The sequence below is a fragment of the Canis lupus genome, chromosome 2 (assembly GCF_003254725.2).
Source record: "Canis lupus dingo isolate Sandy chromosome 2, ASM325472v2, whole genome shotgun sequence".
Classification (NCBI taxonomy): Eukaryota; Metazoa; Chordata; class Mammalia; order Carnivora; family Canidae; genus Canis; species Canis lupus.
The window spans coordinates 11185690-11208443 of NC_064244.1; the positions used below are offsets into that span (position 1 = coordinate 11185690).

The 22754-nt window shown below is 34.3% G+C and overlaps 1 protein-coding gene across 5 annotated transcripts in view; it reads right to left on the reverse strand.

The window, feature by feature from the left end:
* Positions 1-22754, reverse strand: part of PLXDC2 (plexin domain containing 2) — a 510869-nt gene that overhangs the window by 101450 nt on the left and 386665 nt on the right. For all 5 annotated transcript variants that reach the window (XM_025464029.3, XM_049097150.1, XM_025464027.3 and 2 more), the window contains 3 exons: positions 21509-21608; positions 9267-9362; positions 8990-9071 (listed from right to left, as the gene is read on the reverse strand). In XM_025464029.3, the coding sequence (XP_025319814.1) occupies positions 8990-9071; positions 9267-9362; positions 21509-21608 (278 nt within the window). The remainder of the gene's footprint in view (positions 1-8989; positions 9072-9266; positions 9363-21508; positions 21609-22754) is intronic.

A 22754-nucleotide genomic window follows, 5' to 3' on the forward strand; every position in this document is an offset into this window, starting at 1 on the left:
GTTTAAGCTAGGCTTGGAATGCTCAAAAGGAATAAATCAGACTTCAATTTTGTATTCTTAAAAGACAATTTTGTTTATGCTGTATTTCAGAATAAGCTAATTAACTTAAATGCTAAGATTCTTTAAATTTGAGAAGATTATAAATTACACTAAAATAAATTCAAATTCAATCTATCTCTTATGAAAATTGCTTATCTAAAACAATTATCTTAGCTATATGGAATTTCTAGAAGCACTTTAATTCCTTTAGTAAATTTCTATTTTGGTAGCAGTGATTTAAAAAATTCAGAAATCAAAACTGTTCCAATGATTTTAACTACCAAGCAATGTTTCCAAATCTCCTGGTTTATTTATTACATACACTGTATTTATTCAAAAACTTCTTGCTCTCTTTTATCAACACCTATTCATTAACCTCTAGTAGATTTTAACAACAAATATTTTTATCTTCAGAACTTTGTTTTCTATATTTCTCTAACCCCAAGTAAGAATAAGTGATTCCATGCAACTTTGGCTTAATTACTGTGGGCTTACAAGACTTTCAGTTCATGTGTACAAGATCAGCATTTCCACCATGCTTGTCTCAGATTATCTCAGGATCTCCTGTAGAAGTTTATTAAAAAGTTCAATTCTTGGACTACACTCTGGAGTCCAATTTCTCTGAGATTCAGAGAAATCTGCATTTTAACAAGCTCCTGTGGCGATTCTTAGCTGTACTATTATTTGAGAACCCCTGGACCTAGACCCACTCAGAATTAAAGAATACAAGAGTCAAATATATCTAGATGAAATATGTATTTTACATTTCAGGATATAAAGTCAAAGAGCTTTATTGATTTGTCCAAGATCAGTCAGCTAATGGTTGGCTAGGCCACTAGGTATTCAGACAACCAGTCTAATCCATGTGGGACAACTAAACATGACTACCCCTCTACTATGAATTTGAGGAATTTTGATTCTTTTTGAATCATGCAGGAGTGGTTCCTCACTTCTGGGCTCTTCCTGAACCTTGGCTGGCTAGTACTTCCTGACACAGAAAGCCTAATACACTTAATAAGCACTCACTAAAGAGAAAGAATCTCATTTGGTATGGACTTGGGCTACTGAGCTCACTACTTTCAGAGCAGTTTTCAGACCTTTACAGACCTTATCCATTGTTGCTGAGTATATAAATTGAAGATTACTATTTCTCTGATGTCTTCAATCAGAAACGACAGCATTCTCTTCTTGTCTATCATGACTAGGCAGTAAGGCAATAAAGCGTTCCAATTAATTTTTCATCAATTAAATCATTTTGTTGGATCTGATATTTCAATAAGGACATAACTTTCTATCAAAGACAAAAAGAGATTATGCTTGCTAAAAATAACTTCATGTTTTGCATTTCAACCTAACATTCAGTTTATTGAAAATGGTAACATTTTCAGCTATCACAATATTACTAATCAGTAATTCTGATAAGCAGATGGAGGTGATTTCAACTTGGAAGAAAGTCAGCATATTGAAACATGGATCAATAAAAGTGTAGTTAAAATTCTTAAAGTTCTTAAATTCTTAAAGTTCTAAATATCCATCTGAAATTCTGTGCATTTCCAAGTAGAACTTTATTTTACCCCAGTCTATGGAAATAAGCCTACAGTTATAATTAATTTTTGGATCAGGGCTACTGGATTTCCCAAATAGCTACTATTTAATAGGCCTGAACTTCACATCTTAACACCGAAGCCAATGGGTTTTCTTATGTTAAAGAATCATGTAAATGTGTAGTCTACAAGTAGCCTCAAATATGAACTTAGACCATACTCTCAAAAGGGTTATAGGCTATGGCTTTGCCTAGGATATAAAAAGTATACTTAAACAAGTATAATGATACTCTATTGATTAATCTTAATTTTAAAAATTTCAGAGTGGGCCATATATTCCAAGAATACATGGAATGTCATTCAAAAATTGTGGATTTTAGGATCTTCTCATTTCTTAGACTAAATTAAGACTTTAAGGTAAACCCTAAAGTCATACTCAATCCTGCAAATGTGTCTATATGTTCAGGGGTAATAGAAATAAAACCATAGGAGATAGGCATATTCAAGTCTACTTGGTGCTCCTATTCAGAAGCATAAAATTACTGTATTGAATTTTCAAAAAAAAATTACTGACTAGGGAAAGGTTGGATTGGCTGCATTATTTAAATTTGTTTTCTCCATCTCTCTCTCCTCCCATACCTAATTTCCATTAGCTAAATGAGCATATGATAATAAGCACATTCTATTTTCAAAAACTTTGCTGTGTCTATATAAAAAGATTTTTATCTTTAATTAATTGAGGTTGACAACACATTTTAAATCATTAATGAATTATTAGCCATATTTCTGACTTTATATATACTTAAAAATTTTTGAAATATATTACAGATGATACTTTTCTATTTCTCTTTTTGTAACAAGTAAAGAAATCCAGGGATGCCTGGGTGGCTCAGTGGTTTAGTGCCTGCTTCAGCCCAGGATGTGATCCTGGAGTCCCACATCGGGCTCCCTGCATGGAGCCTGCTACTCCCTCTGCCTATGTCTCTGCCTCTCTCTCTGTGTGTCTCTCATGAATCATAATAATAATTTAAAAAAAAGAAATCCAGTTACTTCAGTGGAAAATAACAGCCAGTGCCATAGTATGTTCAAGGGATGCAACAAAAATAAGAGGTCAAAACAAATATAGAGCAGTTATTCAAAAACAGTTTTCCTTCATGTCATGCATCTTCCTAAGTAAATATGTGATACAAGTATTCAATAGCTACATGCCTTACCATTAGTAAAGATTTCCCTATTCTACTTATTCTTTTGATGGGTGGAATCATGGAAAGTATTTACTCCCAAATTTTTACCAGTAGTCTTATAACTTTGATCAGAGCTAAGGAAATAAAATGTGAAAAATTCTTTAAAAGTGAGACACCAAGAGACTAACTCCCCATTATTTAACATGGTGAATTATAAATGTTGACATTTTATGCTAAACATCAGCTTAGTCCTTTCTATAGTTACATGGTTGCTACTGACAAAGCCAATGGGTGGGAACAGCCAGAGTGACCAATTAGAATTTTCATGAAAGTGTACATTTCTGGCCTTGATCATCTGTATGATCAGTCCAATGTATGTGTTGGAGTCCTAGTCTAGGCATGGTGTTAGGTGCTATGGAAGACATTAAAATGAGTAAGACTACATTTCTGCCCTTAAATATATATCTTCTTATCTCTGTTGATTCTTCCTTTTGTCTTCAAATCTATGTGGCAAAAATTCAAATTATACACAAGAATACATAATAAACAGTAGTAGTCATTCTCATGCCTGCCTCTAGAGACAAATACTGTTTCCCCAGAGACAAAGACTGTTATCAATCTCTTATGTATCTTTTTAGAGGTATTCTCTGTCTATACAAACATGTATACAAATATATTTAAAAAAATTCTTACATAATGAAAAATTAGCATCATACCTCATTATGCCATGCCAGAGGCTAGCTCCTGGAATCTCTTCTATTTTCAATTTACACTCTTTCTTTTTTAAAGTGTTTTTTTTTTTTTTTTTTTTTAATTTTTATTTATTTATGATAGTCACAGAGAGAGAGAGAGAGAGGCAGAGACAAAGGCAGAGGGAGAAGCAGGCTCCATGCACCGGGAGCCCGACGTGGGATTCGATCCCGGGTCTCCAGGATCGCGCCCCGGGCCAAAGGCAGGCGCCAAACCGCTGCGCCACCCAGGGATCCCAATTTACACTCTTTCTATAGCTGATCTCACTCAGCCCCATGAATTTAAATACTATCAATATGATAATGACCCTTCAATCTGAAAGTCCAGCCACAACCTTTTCCCGAAATTTCTGGCTTATATATTCCCACTATACTCAACATTTCCACTTGAAGTCTGATAGACATCTCAAACTAAACTTGTCCCCAACCAAGCTCTTTATTCCACCCCCTCTGACTCTATTTCTTGTGCCATCCTACCTATCTCAAAAAAAAAAAAATGAATGCCAGCATCTACCAAATTACTCAAATAAAAATCTAGAAAGCAGTCTTGGTTCCTATCTTCCCTTCTTCCTTCACTTCTAATCCATTTGTAAGTAATTTGTCCCCTGTCAAATATATTTCACATTCATTCATCTCTCCTGATCCCCATAATTATCATCCTTGTGCAAGAAGCTGTCCTCCCTCCTGTAGAATACTGCACACACTCTCTATTATTCTCTTCCTTTTCAATCTTAAATACACACACACACACACACACACACACACACACCTGTATATAAAACCAACTATTCTCCTTGGAATAGGCAGAGTTTCATTTTTAGTATTTTTGAAGTAAACTCTACACCATACAGGGGGCTCAAACTCATGACCCTAAATCAAATCAATGCTCTCCCCACTGAGCCAGCTAGGCACCCCCAGCGTTTCATTTTTAATATATAATGAAATCACATCACTCCTCTGCTTAAGTTCTCCTAGAATCTAAAGGCTTCTCATCACCCTAGAATAAATAAAACCCCTCCTGATGTGCAAGGCTTTCCATGTCTTGGTACTTTGTAACCTGCCTGACCTCATTTGATACCATTCTCTATTCATGTTCAACCCTCAATGCTCCCAAGTCACTGCACTTCTTCCTTTTGTCATCAGATCATGCTTGAACCCACTGTAGGGCCAATGTATTTGCCAGTTCCTTTGAAATACTCTTTGCCTTCTCCTTGGCAGATGTAGCTGGTTCCCAAACATTCAGCTCTAAGTATCACTTCCTCCAAAAGTCTTTCTTGGCCACCCAGTCCAGAGCAGCCACTGGCTTTTTCAAACTCAACAGATCACTCATCATCAACTCACTTTTTGCTTAGTTATCTATTTGTTTTCCAGCTTAATAAAGCTAAACTTTAAGATCCAACAGAACTTTGGCTTTAATACCTGGTTATTGTTTGAACTACCTCAGTATTTATACTAGTGCTTGGTATTTAGATTAGTGTAGAAAGAATTCAATAAATTTTTTAAATATATGAATGAGTAAATGGATATCTTAAGAGCCTATACATAGGCTCTCAATTTTCGAGAGAGATACACACACTCACACACACATACACACATACACATACATACTCCCCACAAGGTGGGGGTAGAGAGGTAGGGAAAAGGGAGGGGAAAAGAGAATCCTAAGCAGGCTCCATGGTCAGTGTGAAGCCCAACACAACTTGATCTCAAGACATTGAAATCATGACTTGAGCCAAAATCATGAGATGGGTGCTTAACTGACTGAGCCACCCAGGTGCCCTGAACCAAAATATATTTTCAGTTAAAAAAAATAGGCTTTTGGAAGATGAAGGCTTGAAACCAAAGTCCCTTCAAAAAGGCTAGGTTGCTTAACATGATATCAACATATAAACTCCTGTTATTCTTACCAATTTTGCTATATTTTCCCTTATAATGTTCTTTTTATTTCTTTTGCCATAGCACTCATCAGACTAACCCTATTTTCTGCATATCTATTTGCTTAAATTCTTTCTCTTCATACTAAAATGTAAGCTCCATGAGGGAAGTTCGTTCACCACTGAATTCATAATCTAGGATAGTAACTTGAACACAAAGACACTCAAAAATTTGTGTTGAATGGGTGAAGATAAAAGGTATGGTTGAAAGTGGCTGATTCAGGTTATCTCAATTTTCAGTGAAAAAACAAAAGCATTCTTCCCTAGAAGTAATGGGCCACCTATTCTAGTAAAATTTTTGATCATAGATCTCATCAAATGTTCTTAATAACTCAAATTCCTTTAGACTTTAGATAGGCCATTGCAAACGTTTTGTCTTACTTTTTGCTTCCTGAAAAATAGGAATTAAAGGAAATAAACAAGCCAATTAAAATTATCTTATCTTTTTAGAGCAAGTCCAACTTGAGAGTTCAATAATCACCACCAACTGATTATCATTCAGGGGTAAATGAGCACAAAGGAGAAAGTAAAAAGGATGGAAGAAAAAAATCTGAGAGGCAATTTTTGTGCTGCTTAGTATAAGACTTCTCTTGTTTTATTGAACTTGTTAATAAGAGGTCTAAGGTCTGGGGAAATGCTTCCGGGCAGCAAAGCAAAGTTTTGAAACTCACAGGTCTAAGGAGAAATTAATAAAATGCAGTGGGGAAATTAAATTGAACAAAAGTGCAATGAGCCATAGTTAAACCAATTAATTAGGCAGGTTTTGATATGTATATAACGGAGTTGCTGAAGAATTAAAAATAAATCCAAGATTTTAAACCAGTGTTTGGTATTGAGCAAAACACCAAATGGTAACATGCAGAAAACTTGTAGTTTTTAAAGTGATGTTCTTTGATGAATTCCTTCCTTATTCAAATGCATCACCACTTTTCCTTTTTCAATTAATCTTTTAAAAACAACGCTTTCAATAAAAGTCTTACGCTTTGATTCTCTTCTGCATACGTTTTTTTGCCAGTTTCAAAACCATGCAATTTTCTTGCAGTCTGAATTACAAAAATATTTATTTTTCAGTAGTATGTCTACTACTTTTAAGGAAGCTATGAAGATTAACTTGCTTAGTGCATCTGCAGCCTGGCAGGTGTGAGGCAGGATGGGTGAGGAGTCAAGACCACTGGCTGGGAGTCACATAGATCTAGTTTCAGTTCAAACTTATCACTAAAGAGCTATAATACCCTGCACAAACAACTTGGCTTCTGTAAGCCTCAATTTCCTCTACTGTACAAATTTTGTACTAGCTAAATATATTTGAAAATTCTTTGGCACAATGTCTGGCAGAGAAATCTCTGAATTAAATGGAAGCATTAATATAATGCAATTTGCAACTATGCAAAATTGCTTGTTTTGGAACTTTAAACATCTGTTAAAATATATATAATATATAATATTTATATATAAATATATAGTTATATGGCATTTATATAAATATATAATATATTTGTTTATATATTTTTTTCATCAAAAATATTTTTTAAATAATGAAATCGTTGGTAGAAGATAGGTTTAAATGTTTAAATATATATTTAAACATATGTATATATACACATATATATGTTTAAATATATATTTATAATATTTATATATATAAATATGTGAGTATTTATATATTTGGTGGAAGATAGGTTTCTAGACTACTGTCCTAAACCTTCATTTACAATAATCTCGACAATTTCAGTCGAGAATTGTCCTAATAGTAATCTGGCTAGGGTGGCTAACTCTACTGGTATTCCTTGACTCTCCTAGCTTCAGCACTGAAAGTCTCTCATCCTCAGAAACCATTCCCAGACAAATCTAATCACGATTCCTTCACTCGGAACCTAATGATCTTTCATTCATTCATCATTTTTCTGCATTATCAGGTACATTCTTAGGTTCTGGAGATATAAAGACCACTCACCTTCAATAAAGCCACAGCTAGCAAAGGAGACAGACACAAGAACAAGTGTCCATAAGACCTATGGTATCTGCTGATGCTGGAGTTTTGCCCAGGATGTTCAAGAAACACAGGGGTTGGGCACCTCACATAGACTTCACATAATAGGTTTAGGGAGACTTCTCAAAGTAGGTGACCAGAACTTGAATTAGGTGCACACCTCAAGCCAGGGCCTTTCACTAATTTTTGGGAGGAGTTTTTCATGTGTGAGCTCAGTATTACTTAACTATACATATTAAAGTGTCATCTCCTGGGTGTATTTTGGCTGTTATCTAAACAGATTTTGAATAACTTCCAATATGCATGTAACTTTTATGGAATGTCAACAATATATGAATATAAACAAGCACAAACTATTAATTTTAAGGCAGTTCTTTCCATTCTGGAGATACAGTTAAGTTTAAATCTCCTTTTAAGAATGTTAATCTCCCGCTCACTTTTTCATTATTTGATATTCATTGCACAAAGGAAATGATTGGAACAGGTTGTACTGAAAACAGAACAAAGGTTATAATAAATAATATTGTTCTATCCACAATACTGTACTGGTTGCCACAAAGTTAGCAAGTTAAACATGTTTCCTAAAGCTTGTTATCAAGGTATTAGCATTCTATTCTTTATACTTCAATAACTTTTAAAGTATTCCCGAACATGCCTCTATCATCAGAGCAAATGCTGCAGCAAGATGATAAGACAGACGCTGTTTTACAACAGGAAGCTCTGATGCAACATGCACAGATGAAAAGCCTGAAGACTCTGTTCTTTACCTGGGGGAAGAACTTTTCATAGACTCTGAAGGTGGAAGGGGACTTATTCCCAAGACACAGTAAATGCTATGGGGAGGGGGGGCAGGAACCACACCTATATTATTTGCTGTTGCTTTCCCAGTGTTTGGCACATAATTGATGCACAAAATGGTTGAGTAAATAACAAAACACATGTAAAAGTCTTTGCTCCGTATTTCTAACAAATGTTCATTTATTCTCTGAAAATCTCTAGGGACTAAAAGCTCCTCTTTGCCATCTGTGAAAAATCAGACCATGCATTCTATTTACATGGGAGCCAGTTAGTATCACTTTATTTCCTAACTATAGACCACATCTCTAAATTTCACTAGTAATCTTTGAGATATCCACTGGAACTTACTAAGAATGTACATGTGATCATGGATAAACTGTCCTTATTATAGTGATGACATGTCATACCATGTTTTCTGAAGAATATAGACCAAGAGCTTCAATTTACAGACTCATCAATCACAGTCACCATCTAGTTTAAGCCTCATGGTGATCATACCTGTATATCAGATAATTAGTTTTTTGACTCTGAAGGTTCTTGATAATTTTGAGTGATCAAAGGAAAACACTAAAATACCTAAAAATCCTAAGCATTTTTTTTTGCCTTTTGATCATGTTTTTTTTCTTTTACATGTATACATTTGTTCATATATTTCTAATTGATAAACCTGACACCTCTAGAATTCAATGGAAAAATTAGAAGCAACAAGTCTCTGTAAGATTTTTAAATTTTCTGTATTACTCTTTTTTACCTTTGAAGTTTACTACACCAACTGCAGTTGAAGCCAATCTGAGAGGATACACAGGGGCCACAGCCATTAAACTGGAGACATGCTAGGAAACAAGACAGAATAGGTTTATCAAGACTCATTGGAAGCATGAAGAGAAATTAAAAAAAAAGAAAGACTCCTCAACCATAATTAAAAATCACCCACCTACCTCCATATACACACAGGATCAAGATACTTAGGTATCAACAGACCAGATCATTAGACTTTCCCACCTAGCTCTGTTCACAAGGTAACTTACTAGGTAATGGGGTCATCTCCACAGCTGAAATATTGGTAATTTTTGACATTTGTAGCTCTACTCGGTGGTATTCATAAATTGTTCTTCTTCGGACATCTGTAAAAACAAAAAGAAGAAAAAAACATCTTTCAAGATTTCTGCACCTATAAAACATCATCTGATAGTGATGTAGAATGATACACTTTTCACTTATGCTGGTTTTAAAATGAAGATTTAAAATAATCCCTGTGAAGAGATCATTAAAAAAACCCTGAAAATCATGTGCTGATATACCCAGAAGGCTTTTTTTAATCAATGAAGTTGAAATGTTGATTATGGTCTCAGATATCGCACTTTGCTAGCAGGGCTCCAATCCATTGTTACCCAGGATATACTGAAGACATTTTCTTAACAGATTTATATGTTTTGAAAGAGTCTCACATAAAATAAAGAAGGTAAGATGACACCACTTCTTTAAAACTAAAGCTAAAGTGAGTCCTTTAAGAATGAGTAGCCATTAAAAATGTTTCACAGCCTAAAAAAAAAAATTCACAGCTTAGTAAATAAAGTTACTTTTTACCAGAATATGAGTTTGATTGCTTTAAAGATTTAGAATAAAATTTCTTTAATAAAAGAAAAACAGTACTTAAGCCATCTTAAAAATTTAGTACTGCTATTTATTAAATATACAGTATCATATCTGAGGAAGGTTTGATAATTAGTGCTTATATTACATGAACGAATTTATAATCATTCATCAGCAAATTCAACAGTATCCCTGAGGAATAGGCTAGGTGGGAGACTTTGACACAAACTTTAATAATTAAATATCAGATAAACATGGAAAAGATTTTATTATAATCAAGACTGTTGGGATCCCTGGGTGGCGCAGCGGTTTAGCGCCTGCCTTTGGCCCAGGGCGTGATCCTGGAGACCCGGAATCGAATCCCACGTCGGGCTCCCAGTGCATGGAGCCTGCTTCTCCCTCTGCCTGTGTCTCTGCCTCTCTCTCTCTCTCTGTGACTATCATAAATAAATAAAAAAATTAAAAAAATTAAAAAAAAAGACTGTTGATGAAATATATTTAAAATTTCCTATTAAAGAAAGACTTGAGCCTTATGCTAATAAGCTTGCCTGAGTTTGGTGAATTGTAATGGAAAAGTAATGTTAGCAGCATTTTATTTAGCTCTTGAAATGTCTGTGATGACAGGAAGGCATTTCTTGAATATTATCATTTCTATCAGGAATTATTTGGGACGCTATATGTCTATTGAAAAAATATGTATCAAATATTGGGAAGTCCTATGTCATAGTGGTTGATAGTACATGCTCTTGAACAGTCTTGTGTGGTTCACACCGCAGTGTTTCTGCTTGATATCTGTGTGACCCTGGGCTCCTTTGTTAGCCTCTCTGTATATTGTTCCCTCATCCATAAAACAGAGATAATAGTATCTATACCATTGAGTTGTTTTGACAGCGATGGCCACGATAGCCAAACTGTGGAAGGAGCCTCGATGTCCAACGAAAGATGAATGGATAAAGAAGATGTGGTCTATGTATACAATGGAATATTACTCAGCCATTAGAAAAGACAAATACCCACCATTTGCTTCAACGTGGATGGAACTGCAGGGTATTATGCTGAGTGAAGTAAGTCAGTCGGAGAAGGACAAACATTATATGGTCTCATTCATTTGGGGAATATAAATAATAGTGAAAGGGAATAGAAGGGAAGGGAGAAGAAATGTGTGGGAAATATCAGAAAGGGAGACAGAACGTAAAGACTGCTAACTCTGGGAAACGAACTAGGGGTGGTAGAAGGGGAGGAGGGCGGGGGGTGGGAGTGAATGGGTGACGGCACTGGGGGTTATTCTGTATGTTAGTAAATTGAACACCAATAAAAAATAAATTAAAAAAAAGACAAAAAAAATGAGATAATAAATGTAAATTGGGACAGCCCCGGTGGCCCAGTGGTTTGTCGCGCTTGCAGCCTGAGGTGTGATCCTGGAGACCCGGGATCGAGTCCCACATCGGGCTCCCTGCATGGAGCCTGCTTCTCCCTCTGTCTGTGTCTCTGCCCCTCTCTCTCTGTGTCTATGAATAAATAAATAAAATCTTTAAAAAAATGTAAATTGGTTAGAACAATCCCTTTCAAATGCAGGTGCTCAATACATGTTCAATATGGCAACTATACATCATGCTGGTTATATGCTGCATGTATTAGTCTATTTCTACAGGCCTAAACTCACTGAAATCACACTAAGACTCTGAAATCAGGCTTCCAGGAATATGTTTTCCACTTTTGCTTCAAGACAGTTAAATTTTGACTAAAATCAATTGACTCAACAGTGATCTTCTCTAGGACATGGCTCAGGAATATGGTGTCCAGGAGATAGTGAGCTGTCTTTTATTATAAGTGTTCAGGAAATGGGGATCCCTGGGTGGCGCAGTGGTTTGGCGCCTGCCTTTGGCCCAGGGCATGATCCTGGAGACCCGGAATCGAATCCCACATCGGGCTCCCGGTGCATGGAGCCTGCTTCTCCCTCTGCCTGTGTCTCTGCCTCTCTCTCTCTCTGTGACTATCATAAATAAATAAAAATTAAAAAAAAAAATAAGTGTTCAGGAAATGTAGATATATCTACATACCCAGGAGCAAAGTCAAACATTACTTATACGTATTTCTACTTTTATCCACTCATATCTTTTCACTCATTTCTGATTATTCACCATGAAATTCTACTGTGGAAGAGGAAGGAGAGGTAGCCCAAAATGAACTTTTTGGGGGCTCATAGAAATTCTAAAATCCATATGCTGAATGTACCTTCAGGTTTATCAGATTGGAAAAGACTGCTTAAGAACCATAATCCGACTCATTTCTTTTCGGTGTAAGGGAAAGATGCATATATAATTTTCAAGGTGTAAACGTTAGTAAATATTAGAGAAAATGCTAATTTCACCGTATTTATAAGGGTTCTTGAGGCATTTTTTTTAAAGTTTTAATTTTAAAGCACATAAAAAGATTACCTGGCTTCTGCTTTGTCTAAATAATACATTTACCTATATACTGCTTTCCCTTGTATTTTATTAAATAATTTAGTTTTTGGAAATAAGTAAATAATATGGCTTTGTCATGAGATCACTGGTTTGGGGGTTTCTGAGTCTCTTTCATACTCAATTCACTCAGTATCTATCAGATTCAGAGGTGCTTAAAATACTAATTTTCTCTTCATATTATAAGTTCCTAATCTCAAACTATTGACATAATGACTGTGAGCCTCTGAAAGTGAATTATTGATTATGCATATGGGGTCAAAGGAAAGTGAACTTTCTTGCTATGCTAGTTCTATCACCTGCTCAAGACCCCTCTAACTATAGGGAGAAAATGAGTTTAGCAAAACTAAAATTAATGAGAAAGATTTTTGTTTGATGACCTGCCAATTAATGACAGCTTCCAAATGGTCATTTTTGTTGTATTTCAGAGATACCCTGTCAGAAACAAGTAATTAGGAATGTATTTACTGGTAGCTCCTGCCAATATTAGAAGCTTTCATTAGATTCCAGAAATGTATTTAGATCATGTGTCTTCTTTAGAAAGTCAGCCAAAATAATGCTGTACCAAACATTCAGTCTTAGTAGTGCTGAAACAGCTTTAACTGTTTTCTTACAACTTCACTAAACCAAGTTCAACTATAATACCCATTAGGGGCTTTTAAAAATAATAAAAAAAGAAACAAAATCTCTGAGTAGACTAATACATAGAGAATAAAGTTTAGTATCCAAAATCTTAAGGTGACATGATTCAAAGTATGACTAATGAATTGCATCTTTTAGAAATTCTGAGCAAAATTAACAGGAGGGAACAGAGTGATCATATGGAAACACCAGGAATCCTCTCCAATCAATATTCGCTCTGGCCGAAATGAACACAGTTTAATGAGTACCCTGTGGCATTATTAGCCATGATCTAGTTTATTTGCCTGTCTTTAAAGCTAACATTCACATAGAGAATGTATGAGTAATTTCCTAAATTGGCAGATTCTTCCATTTATATAAATATTGTAATATTGTCTAAACTGTCAAGTAAAAGATTTGCTAACATTGCCTCACCGATGCATTGCCAATGCTTAATGATTGGTCCCAAATGTTTTTTTTTTTTTCTGAGTTCCAATTGAGCCCACCACACACAGCACCATTCACTGAGAACTCTTTAATTAAATAGTAAATGTATTGCATAATTAAGAGTTCATATCTGGCATGAGGACATGAGAAAATAAAAGAGACCGAGCATTATAACAGTGAATTACAAACTGTAATTCATTAACAGAAATAGCTGGTTGGCATTGTTATATCAAGCAGCTACCAACAGAAGATGCTTTTGTTTCAAACATTTTTTTATTCCTTCTGTATTCTAATCCTATTAAATAATAATGTAATTCATTTTGGATGAGGCAACAAAATTCAGAGAAAAATGAAGTACTAATATGAACCTCTTGATTTTCTTCTCATCATTCCCTCACTGCTTGTAAAGTTCCAGGAAACTACTAAAATCCCAATTGCAATGGTCAGATTTCATGAGTTATTTGAGCATGCCTAAAGAAAATCAGAAACGTCATCTAAAACCAATCTTCACTTTTCACCTCCATCCATGTATATTTACTAACAGCTTAAACAAAATGCATGTACTGATTTCCTTCAGTAAACCCTCTGCTCAAGAAGAGAGCCAGAACGAACACTGGGACAGTAACTGGTCAAGCAGTATCTTAGTGGGCTGGTGTGACATGGGGACTTCAGGCCTAACATCAAGGTTCCCATTGATCTAGGGAATGTTCCTCTGAAGATGGTGCTTCCCCCCAGGGGAATATACCACTTTATTTCTGTGACTTTTTGGGAGCATTTGTAATGTACATTGGCAATATCATGATTATCTCTGTTTTAATCTGAGAGAAAAGAAAATTGTGACTTTCTTAAAAAAATTGGGTGAGATGCAGTAAGATTTCTGTATTTTAAAATCAAGTTTTAAAAAAGCTTTTAGTGCTAAATCATGCAATTGTTTGGTACTTGTATAAGAAAAACTCCCAACATCTCCAAGAAACTAAACTTTCTATAAAAAATCCAACTGGAAAAATTAACATGTGGGTATGTTTGAAAAGGTATCCAATCAGTATTATTAAAAATAAAAATATTATCTGTGTAGTAGGGAAGTATAAATTAAAATAGAAATATTCATTGTGTAATAGGGAAAAATTAAGAAAAATTAAGGCAGAGGAAAGTATAAATTCAAAGGCAAAATTGAGAGAGAAAAGTGGAATATCGAATCTCTGAGGCTCTAATTTAAAATTAAAAAAGGCAGATAGGCTTTGATAGAAAAATTAGATTTCTACTTAGATTATTTTGGAGAACTGTTTTGGCTACTTTTCTGTGCTTTCCCCAGTAAGGTAAGCACTGCAAAGATGATTCACTATATTGGGTAAAATAAAAGTACATTAGGTTGGGTTTCTCTTCCTTAGATCAATAAAACCTAGCCTAATAGGTACTCAATAGATATTTATTAAACATATAAATATTAAAATGTCTTGAATTTTTAATATGTATTGAAGTCCTTTCTGTGACTTTTAGTATGTTATATTGAAATAAATTATTAAATAAGAGACACACTCTATATTGGTAAAATTTTACTTTATCTCATATTGGTATAGGATAAAAAGTCAATGAATAAAAAAAAGATTAAAAAAAGCAATTTAGTCATAGGTCCCAGAAGGAATTCTTTTTCGTTCATAGAAATTCTAAAAAAATATTCTGAAATATGTTAGATATAAGTCATCAGTGATCTGTAATATCCAGAAAAGTCTTAAACATTTGCTTCTTTTTAAAAAATCAAAATCATCAAATGGGGTATGTTTGAAATGTCTGTATTAAACAATAGAACATCATTTTGCATAATGCCTTCTATCCTGAAAGAGTTTTATGAGCGGATATTTTATGGGGAGAATGTCATGATTTCTATTTATTTTTGTTGTTGAGCCTTGAGTGGGCAAATGCATGTAGGAACTAAAGCATGTGAGGAAGCTAAGCTGGAAAGAGATGCAACTTTATCTTCTGTAAAATGAATAATTTTGAAGTGCTTTCCATTTTGAAGACCAAGAAGGTAAGATGACCCAATTTACTAAAGGATTTGTAATGTGTGTCCTTAAATGAATGAAAAGACCCTGATAACTAAAATAACAGGAGAAGCTCAGTATTCTAAAAGAGCTTTAATTGGGTTATGAAAGAAAAAAATACCTTCAGTTTTTCCAAGACTATTCATTTTCTCCATAGTTTGTCAAATTCTTTTTTGTTTGTTTGTTTTAAATTATTGTTTGCTACGTAATTATAATGGAGGTGTCCTACCAGTGAATCAAAATTACAAATTGGTTTATTTGGGGAGAATCAGTTATAATGGAATGCTTATATTAGAAAATGTATTATTTAATCACATCTAAAATTCTAAGGCTTTTTGAAAGGCAAAGAAGAAGAAAAATGTATGTTCTATAAATATTATACCTGAAATTTAATATTTATTTTATTTAAATATGCATATGTGGTCTATTCTTGCCCTTTCCAATATGGTAACCACTGGTCACATGTATATCTCTAACTTAAAATTAATTAATGAAATAAAAGTAAAAATTCAATTCCCAAATGTCACTAGCCACATTTCAAGGGCTACCAGCCACATGCAGCTAGTGAGACCAATACTAAACGGCTCAGATTTAGAATATTTTATCAGTGCAGAAAGTCCCATTAGACAGTACTGGCCTATGCTATTATGCTTTTTGAGAATTAAAGCTTAATACATTTAGCAGAGTAAAAAAAAAAATCGTTTTTGTTTGTTAAGGTTCTTCTTCTTTTTTTCAGTCTGTAAACATAAGTTTGGTTGAGTTCTTTGAAAAATTGCTGCCTGGTCTGTAAAGTTTCTAAGGACACCACATATGACAAACCATATATGACGTTCCTCAAAGAGTTCACTGAACCTCTAAGTATCTTTTAAAATATATTTACTCTCCAAATTAGTTGTGAGTTTTATCTTTGAAAATTCTGACGTTTCTTATAATAATGACCAACAAATCCAGGGCAACAAATTGTTGTATTACGAACAATGTCAATAAACTGAAAACTGCAGATGTTGATGAGAAAGGAATTGATGTTAAGAAAGAAGCAGATAATGGACTGCTGGAGAGAAGAATAAGATGGAGTATTCTAAAGGGTTCAGAAATAGCTGTTATCGTTAATTTGTAGAAGAGCCATTTCAAGTTAGGTCAGCAGCTTTCCAGCTTGGTTTTTTTTGGACAAGAATTCTGCATGTGCGTAAAACTAACTTTCACATTGCTAAAATGGCCTTGCTTTGCATTTCCAGATAAAAGAACCATGAAGGCAAGAGTGGATTTTCTGGGTTTTCTTTGCTGGAAATGTTATGCTTTTTAAGCTCAGAAGGTGGAGAAAAGGCGAGGAGCGACGGAGAAGGTCAGCACCCTAGAGATTCAGATGGAAATACAGAGTGTTAAATTGGAGCAGAGAGAAACAAACAAGTATGAATGGTAGTAGTGAGAGCCATACATTTATCCGGGAAGACCTCTGCACACTGTGTAAAAGAACGTGGAAGGATGCAAGCCGAGGCTGAGAATTACTTAATAAAGCTATTTAGCGAGAAATTATGGAAATTACACATGACCTACAAATACATGACAATGTGAAGACTTTCTGGTAATCAAAAGAATATTAAAGCCACAATGAAATATCATGTTTTGCTTATCAAATTTACACGGTTTAAAAATGATAATAGTGTCTGGGAGCATCTGGCAAAATGGGATAACTAATAAAAAGCTGGTAGGGAAGTAAATTGGTACAACCTTTATAGACAGCAATTTGACAAAGTACATAAAAAAACTATTAACAGTCAATGGCCACATATTCATTTCTAAAGAGTTGTGTCAACATTTAAAACAAAGATGTTCAGCACTGTTTTAGGTAATTAATATGAAAAGCAACCAACATGACAAACCAGTGTTCAGACAGGTCGCATGAATTATGAAACAAAGGAATTTGTTGAAACTATTAATGGCCACATGCTAGGTATTTCCTGCAGTGCAGGAAAAAAAAATGTGCTATCTTTGTTAAGAGAAAAATAGGTGACAAAAATATTGTCAGTTTTCTTAGTGGGCACGTGTTTGCATACTATAAAGTACAAAAAGTATATATTTATACTTTATAGTATATCCTATAAACTAAAGCTTGGATGCACATAGGGGGAAACATTAATTGTTATCTCTCTGTGGTAGATTTACAAACCATTTAAATTTTCTTCTTTACATTCTATGTTATTTAACAAATTTCTCGGAATTGATAGGCACTATGCTTATAATCACAAGTATGTTTTTACATCTGGATTTCTGTAATGAATAACTGAAGTCATTGTACGTGGACTATCACATCTGTACCTGTGGAGGCTGGATCAGTAGATATCTGTGTTCTTTTTGTTTCTAAAATTCTACAAACTGTTTTATGAAAAACAGAAGGTAATACAGAGACATATGTACACATAGACAGACACACCAAGACACACAAAACACAAATGACAGAAAGAATAAGTTTCAGAGAAAGAGAGCATCGAGGTGTATTCTGGTAGAAATCTCCTGTGGACTCACTCTCATGAGCCCTTGTTCTGGGTGTACACATCTTAGCACCATTGTCTTTTTAAAGTGACAATGCTGATGATGAAGCAACAATTAATATGGACACAAACACGGTGCTTAATTGGTGCCATGCACTGCATGCTATATACCCATTGCATCTTTGGTATTAAGATGACCATTTTGTATGTAAAGTTATAGGAATTAAATAAAATTCTCAAGGTCTCATGATTAGTATCCCTACCATGGTATCCCTTATACTTTCTGGACTGCTAACTAATTTTTATCTTTTATTTTATTTTTTTAGATATAAGGGTTAATTTCATCAGGGTTTTTTTTCTTTTTCTTTTTTGGAAGGAGCAAAGGAATTTCCTTTGTAACCTTAGAACTGTTTATTAATTTACTAACAATACCGAATTCCCTTTGATATTTTAAACTCTCAGATCACCTGATCTCTTTTGAAAAGTAAAGACTAGAGTAATAAACTATGCTTGAAAGTTACATTGAACTCATTTGCTATCTGGAAGCCTTTAAAAAACTGAAGAGCAAGTTTTTTGTTGTTAATATTATGATGAAAGACAAGGGAGAAATCGTTACAATAAACAAATTAAACCTACCTATCAGCTTTTCAAGTGCTTTATCAACCCTTCACCAACTGATAAGAATAGTATAGCAACTATATAACGGTTCCACTGGGAAAAAATATTCTCAAGATTACAGTCTGCATTACCATTTGCCATGGGTAGATTAAGCTGAGGATCTAGGCTCTATAACTCGTGTAACCAAAATGATGAAAAGAACAGAAAGTTGATCTTATGAGAACAGGGTCCTATGTAATGTACCTTGCAATAGAGAAGAAATGAAACCACTCATTACTTAGGATAATGATCAGTTTTTCCCTAAATTCACTCCAGAGAAGAAAAAGGGGAAACAGAGATGAATGGCTTAAATTCCCTGTGAGGGTGACTCCTAATAATGAGGGTTGTTAAACAAGACAGCAGAATTTTGAAAATGATTTAAATATTTATCTAAATTCTGATTGCACAAATAGGTAACATACAGATCTCTAGGAATCTTTTTTTTTTTTCTAGCAATCATCTTATATGTCTCAGGAAAAAGTAATAGTTGTATATAATTTATACCATGCTAATCTTGGGCTAGCTTAATCTCTGGCCTAAATAAGTATGCTTCCTTCCTTCCTTCCTTCCTTCCTTCTTTCTTTCTTTCTTTCTTTCTTTCTTTCTTTCTTTCTTTCTTTCTTTCTTTCTTTCTTTTCTTTCTTTCTTTCTTTCTTCTTTCTTTCTTTCTTTCTTTCTTTTTTCTTTCTTCTTTTTTCTTTCTTCTTTCTTTCTTTCTTTCTTTCTTTCTTCTCTTTCTTCTTTCTTTCTTTCTTTCTTTCTTTCTTTCTTTCTTTCTTCTTCTTTCTTTCTCTTTCTTTCTTTCTTTCTTTCTTTCTTTCTTTCTTTCTTTCTTTCTTTCTTTCTTTCTTTCTTTCTTTTAGGTTGAGAATACAATGGGACCATATCTCTCCTTCTATAGAGAAGCTCATGTAACAGATACTATTACTTATACCTTATAAATGTGGGAACAGATGTTTAAGGAGATTTAAATTTTTCTGTTCCCCAAAAGACTTTTAATAGAACACATCAATTCCAATTTTCTTGCTGAAATGTGGTTCCATTTAAAGGCAGGGATGAGTGGATTAGAAACTCAGAACTTCCATTCTTTCTTGGCTAATTTTCTCCGGATAGAACAGTGAGAGAAACAGGGCATGGGAATGGGATTCTGGGATGCAGCTCGCCTGAGAAGCTTTTCCCTAAACTTGACTCTTGTGGAATTTTTGGAGATGCATGCTGAGTCTCAACGTTAGACACAATCTGTTCCCAAAATTCATATGGTATTTGCCAATTTACTCTATAAAATTTATATTTGGGAAAGTTATTTTTCCTCAGGACATAATAGTTACTCTACTGCATTATAACAAGGGATGCAAAATTGTAATTTGGGCTCTACAGACTAAGTACAATTTTACCATGCCTGGGTTCTGAGACAATACTTGCATATTAAAATACATTTGTAAAAATTTTTTTCTTTTGTACTTGGGTGGGTCTTTTTGTCCAAACAATAATATGGCAGAACATCAATGTAGATCAAGATGTCTTTTGAGGAAGCTGCAAATAATGTTCTTTCTCGGAAGAAAAGTACCCACAAATAAACTAAAACTCGAGTTTTACTTGCGTTATAATTGACTCAAGTCATGCTTGATTTTACATCCTGAAAGAAGGAATGTGAAAAATACTTGTCCTCAAACAGGAATCAACTTGGCTCTCCCAGGACACAGCCTCTTATTTAAGAGGATGTCATTATGTGCCTGCATACACTAGTACATCCTTGCTTTGTTCACTGTCTAATTTCATTTCTGGAAAATCTGCCTTGATTTAACAGTTCCCTTGAATGTTACTTCCCAGTAATTCTCAGCTAATAAAGAGAAACTGCCGTGGAAGATTAACGGCCTTCACGAAGCATTACTACCACATAGAAGCATCATTCTAAATTGCCGTGGTAAGGTAACCCCTATTACATTTGCAGCCAATCCAAAAATTCTAACAATTTTAAAAGTCTAAATAATTTACACTCCATTTGCCTTCTGTATTTGAGAGATGGCATAATTAAATAGAATTAGTTCAAGGGAAGACCAAACATACACATGTGATAAATTAGGTCTACCCGTATAGTGAAATATAAGAAGGACTTTGAACGAAAAAGGGAAAGAGATGATCTAATCTTGAGATGTATTTTATTATCATCTCTTGCTTTAAATAAGCATGTCTAGGACACAAATGAACATCTTCAGTACTCACACACCCAAGTATCCCTCAGGACTCTTCTTGAGATAGAGGTTTAAAATACAGAAATTTTCAAATGATGCCTGTATACATGATCAAAACTACTACTAACAGTGGTTTTTGAATTTCTAATATGATGAATTTTTAATATTCTGAATTTCTAATGTGACAAACAGCTGCCCAAGTAACACATATGCTTTTATTCCACAAATGCAAACTAGACTAGATAAGTAAAAATGCTTTAATAAAAAAATTATGTATCTTCTCTGGTAAAGTTCCACTGAAATTTTTATTTATTACTTCAATTTATACTTTCTCTTTCACCTTCCTGTAGAATCTTATACAAACACAATAGACATAAAAATGGCACAAAGCTGCTTTTCTTGCTAATAAATTTAATCTAAACAAATAAAATTCATGCACCTATCAGTTGAATAATCTGTCATTCCTTTATGTTCTTCTTATTAATGAAAGAAATACATCTGTGCAACCAAGCTAAGTATCCCAAAGAAACCCAAATTACACATTGTTGGCTTGGCTGTTTAATTTCTCTTTACCTAAATTATTAGTTGAGGAGTAACAGAGAGATAGCAAACATCAATAAGAGTTATAAACCAAATAATATAATTTACAAGCACCATTCAGTTAAGTGATTCTGTTGTTCAAACTATCACAACTGGCTGAAATCAATCACCTTTAAATTTACCCCCACAGCAGGCTCAGATTTTGCAATTACCCTTCTTCTACATACTGGGAATTTGCTGGATCCTGTGGACTACGACAAATGCATCAGACAGCCCCACTTTCACTGGGTGATTGGTTGAACTTATCTGTGTGACCAAGACGGGAATCTGAAAGAGAAAAAGCAGATTGTAATGTGTGAGATTTGAATTTCATTTAGGGTTGGGGGTGGGAAGCGTGATCATTCCATTGACTGAATAAAATCAGGTGATGGAGATGAAGAACCAGGGAGAGAGAGAGTGGGAAATACTAGAGAAGACAGACATACAATACCAAAACATTACATCTGTTTAGTGCTTCTGATGGGTTAAAGCAACAACAGAGTTCCCAGTCCTACAGACAGCTGTTTGAGGATGAAAGTAAACAGATTCTCAAAGAATCTAACTGATGCTGAATGCTGAAAACTCCTCACACATATAGGTACACCACGAATACATTTAGTCCTGGCTGTCATTTCAGGAATAGGGACTCTTCTTGTACCATTTGTTTCTGCAAAAAAAGTTTTTTTTTTAAATCCTTGTTTACAATCCTTGTTTAGATCCTTACAGATCTAAAACCTAGAGAAAGACAAATAAGCACACTGCTAAATATATATTTAACAATACTGTCGTTGATTAGTAGATAGAGAAACTTGGCAAGTGTTAATGGATGCTGAGCTTCACTATTCTGGCGAAACCTATATGGAAAACTTATGAATTATTATGGTCATCTTCAGGTCACATCTCCTAAATTTAAGCCTCAGTGGAACCCAAATCTGAATATGACAAACATTTTTAACATTTACAGTTTACTTTATTCTTTAAAAGATTTTATTTATTTATTAATGAAAGACAGAGAGAGGCAAAGATATAGGCAGAGGGAGAAGCAGACTCCCCATAAGATCCAGATGTGGGACTTGATTCTAGGACTTCAGGATCGCAACCTGAGCCAAAGGTAGATGCTCAACCACTGAGCCACCCAGGTGCCCAACATTTACAGTTTAAAAAAACTAAAACACGTTGAGAATATATGAAATAGTTACAAATGAGACAAACTCTTAGAGCCAATTATTCTAGATTTCGAGAAGAAACACTGGAGATATGATTACCATCTTTATTACCATTTTTTATAGATATAAAAATGGGCATGAAACCATCTGCAATAAATAAAAGGACAAGAAACAACAAGGGAAAGATAAATGTACCAACAAATCTTAAGGTGAAATAAGCAGACTGTGGGCCATCTGTGGATAATTCATTAAAGAACATATTAGATTA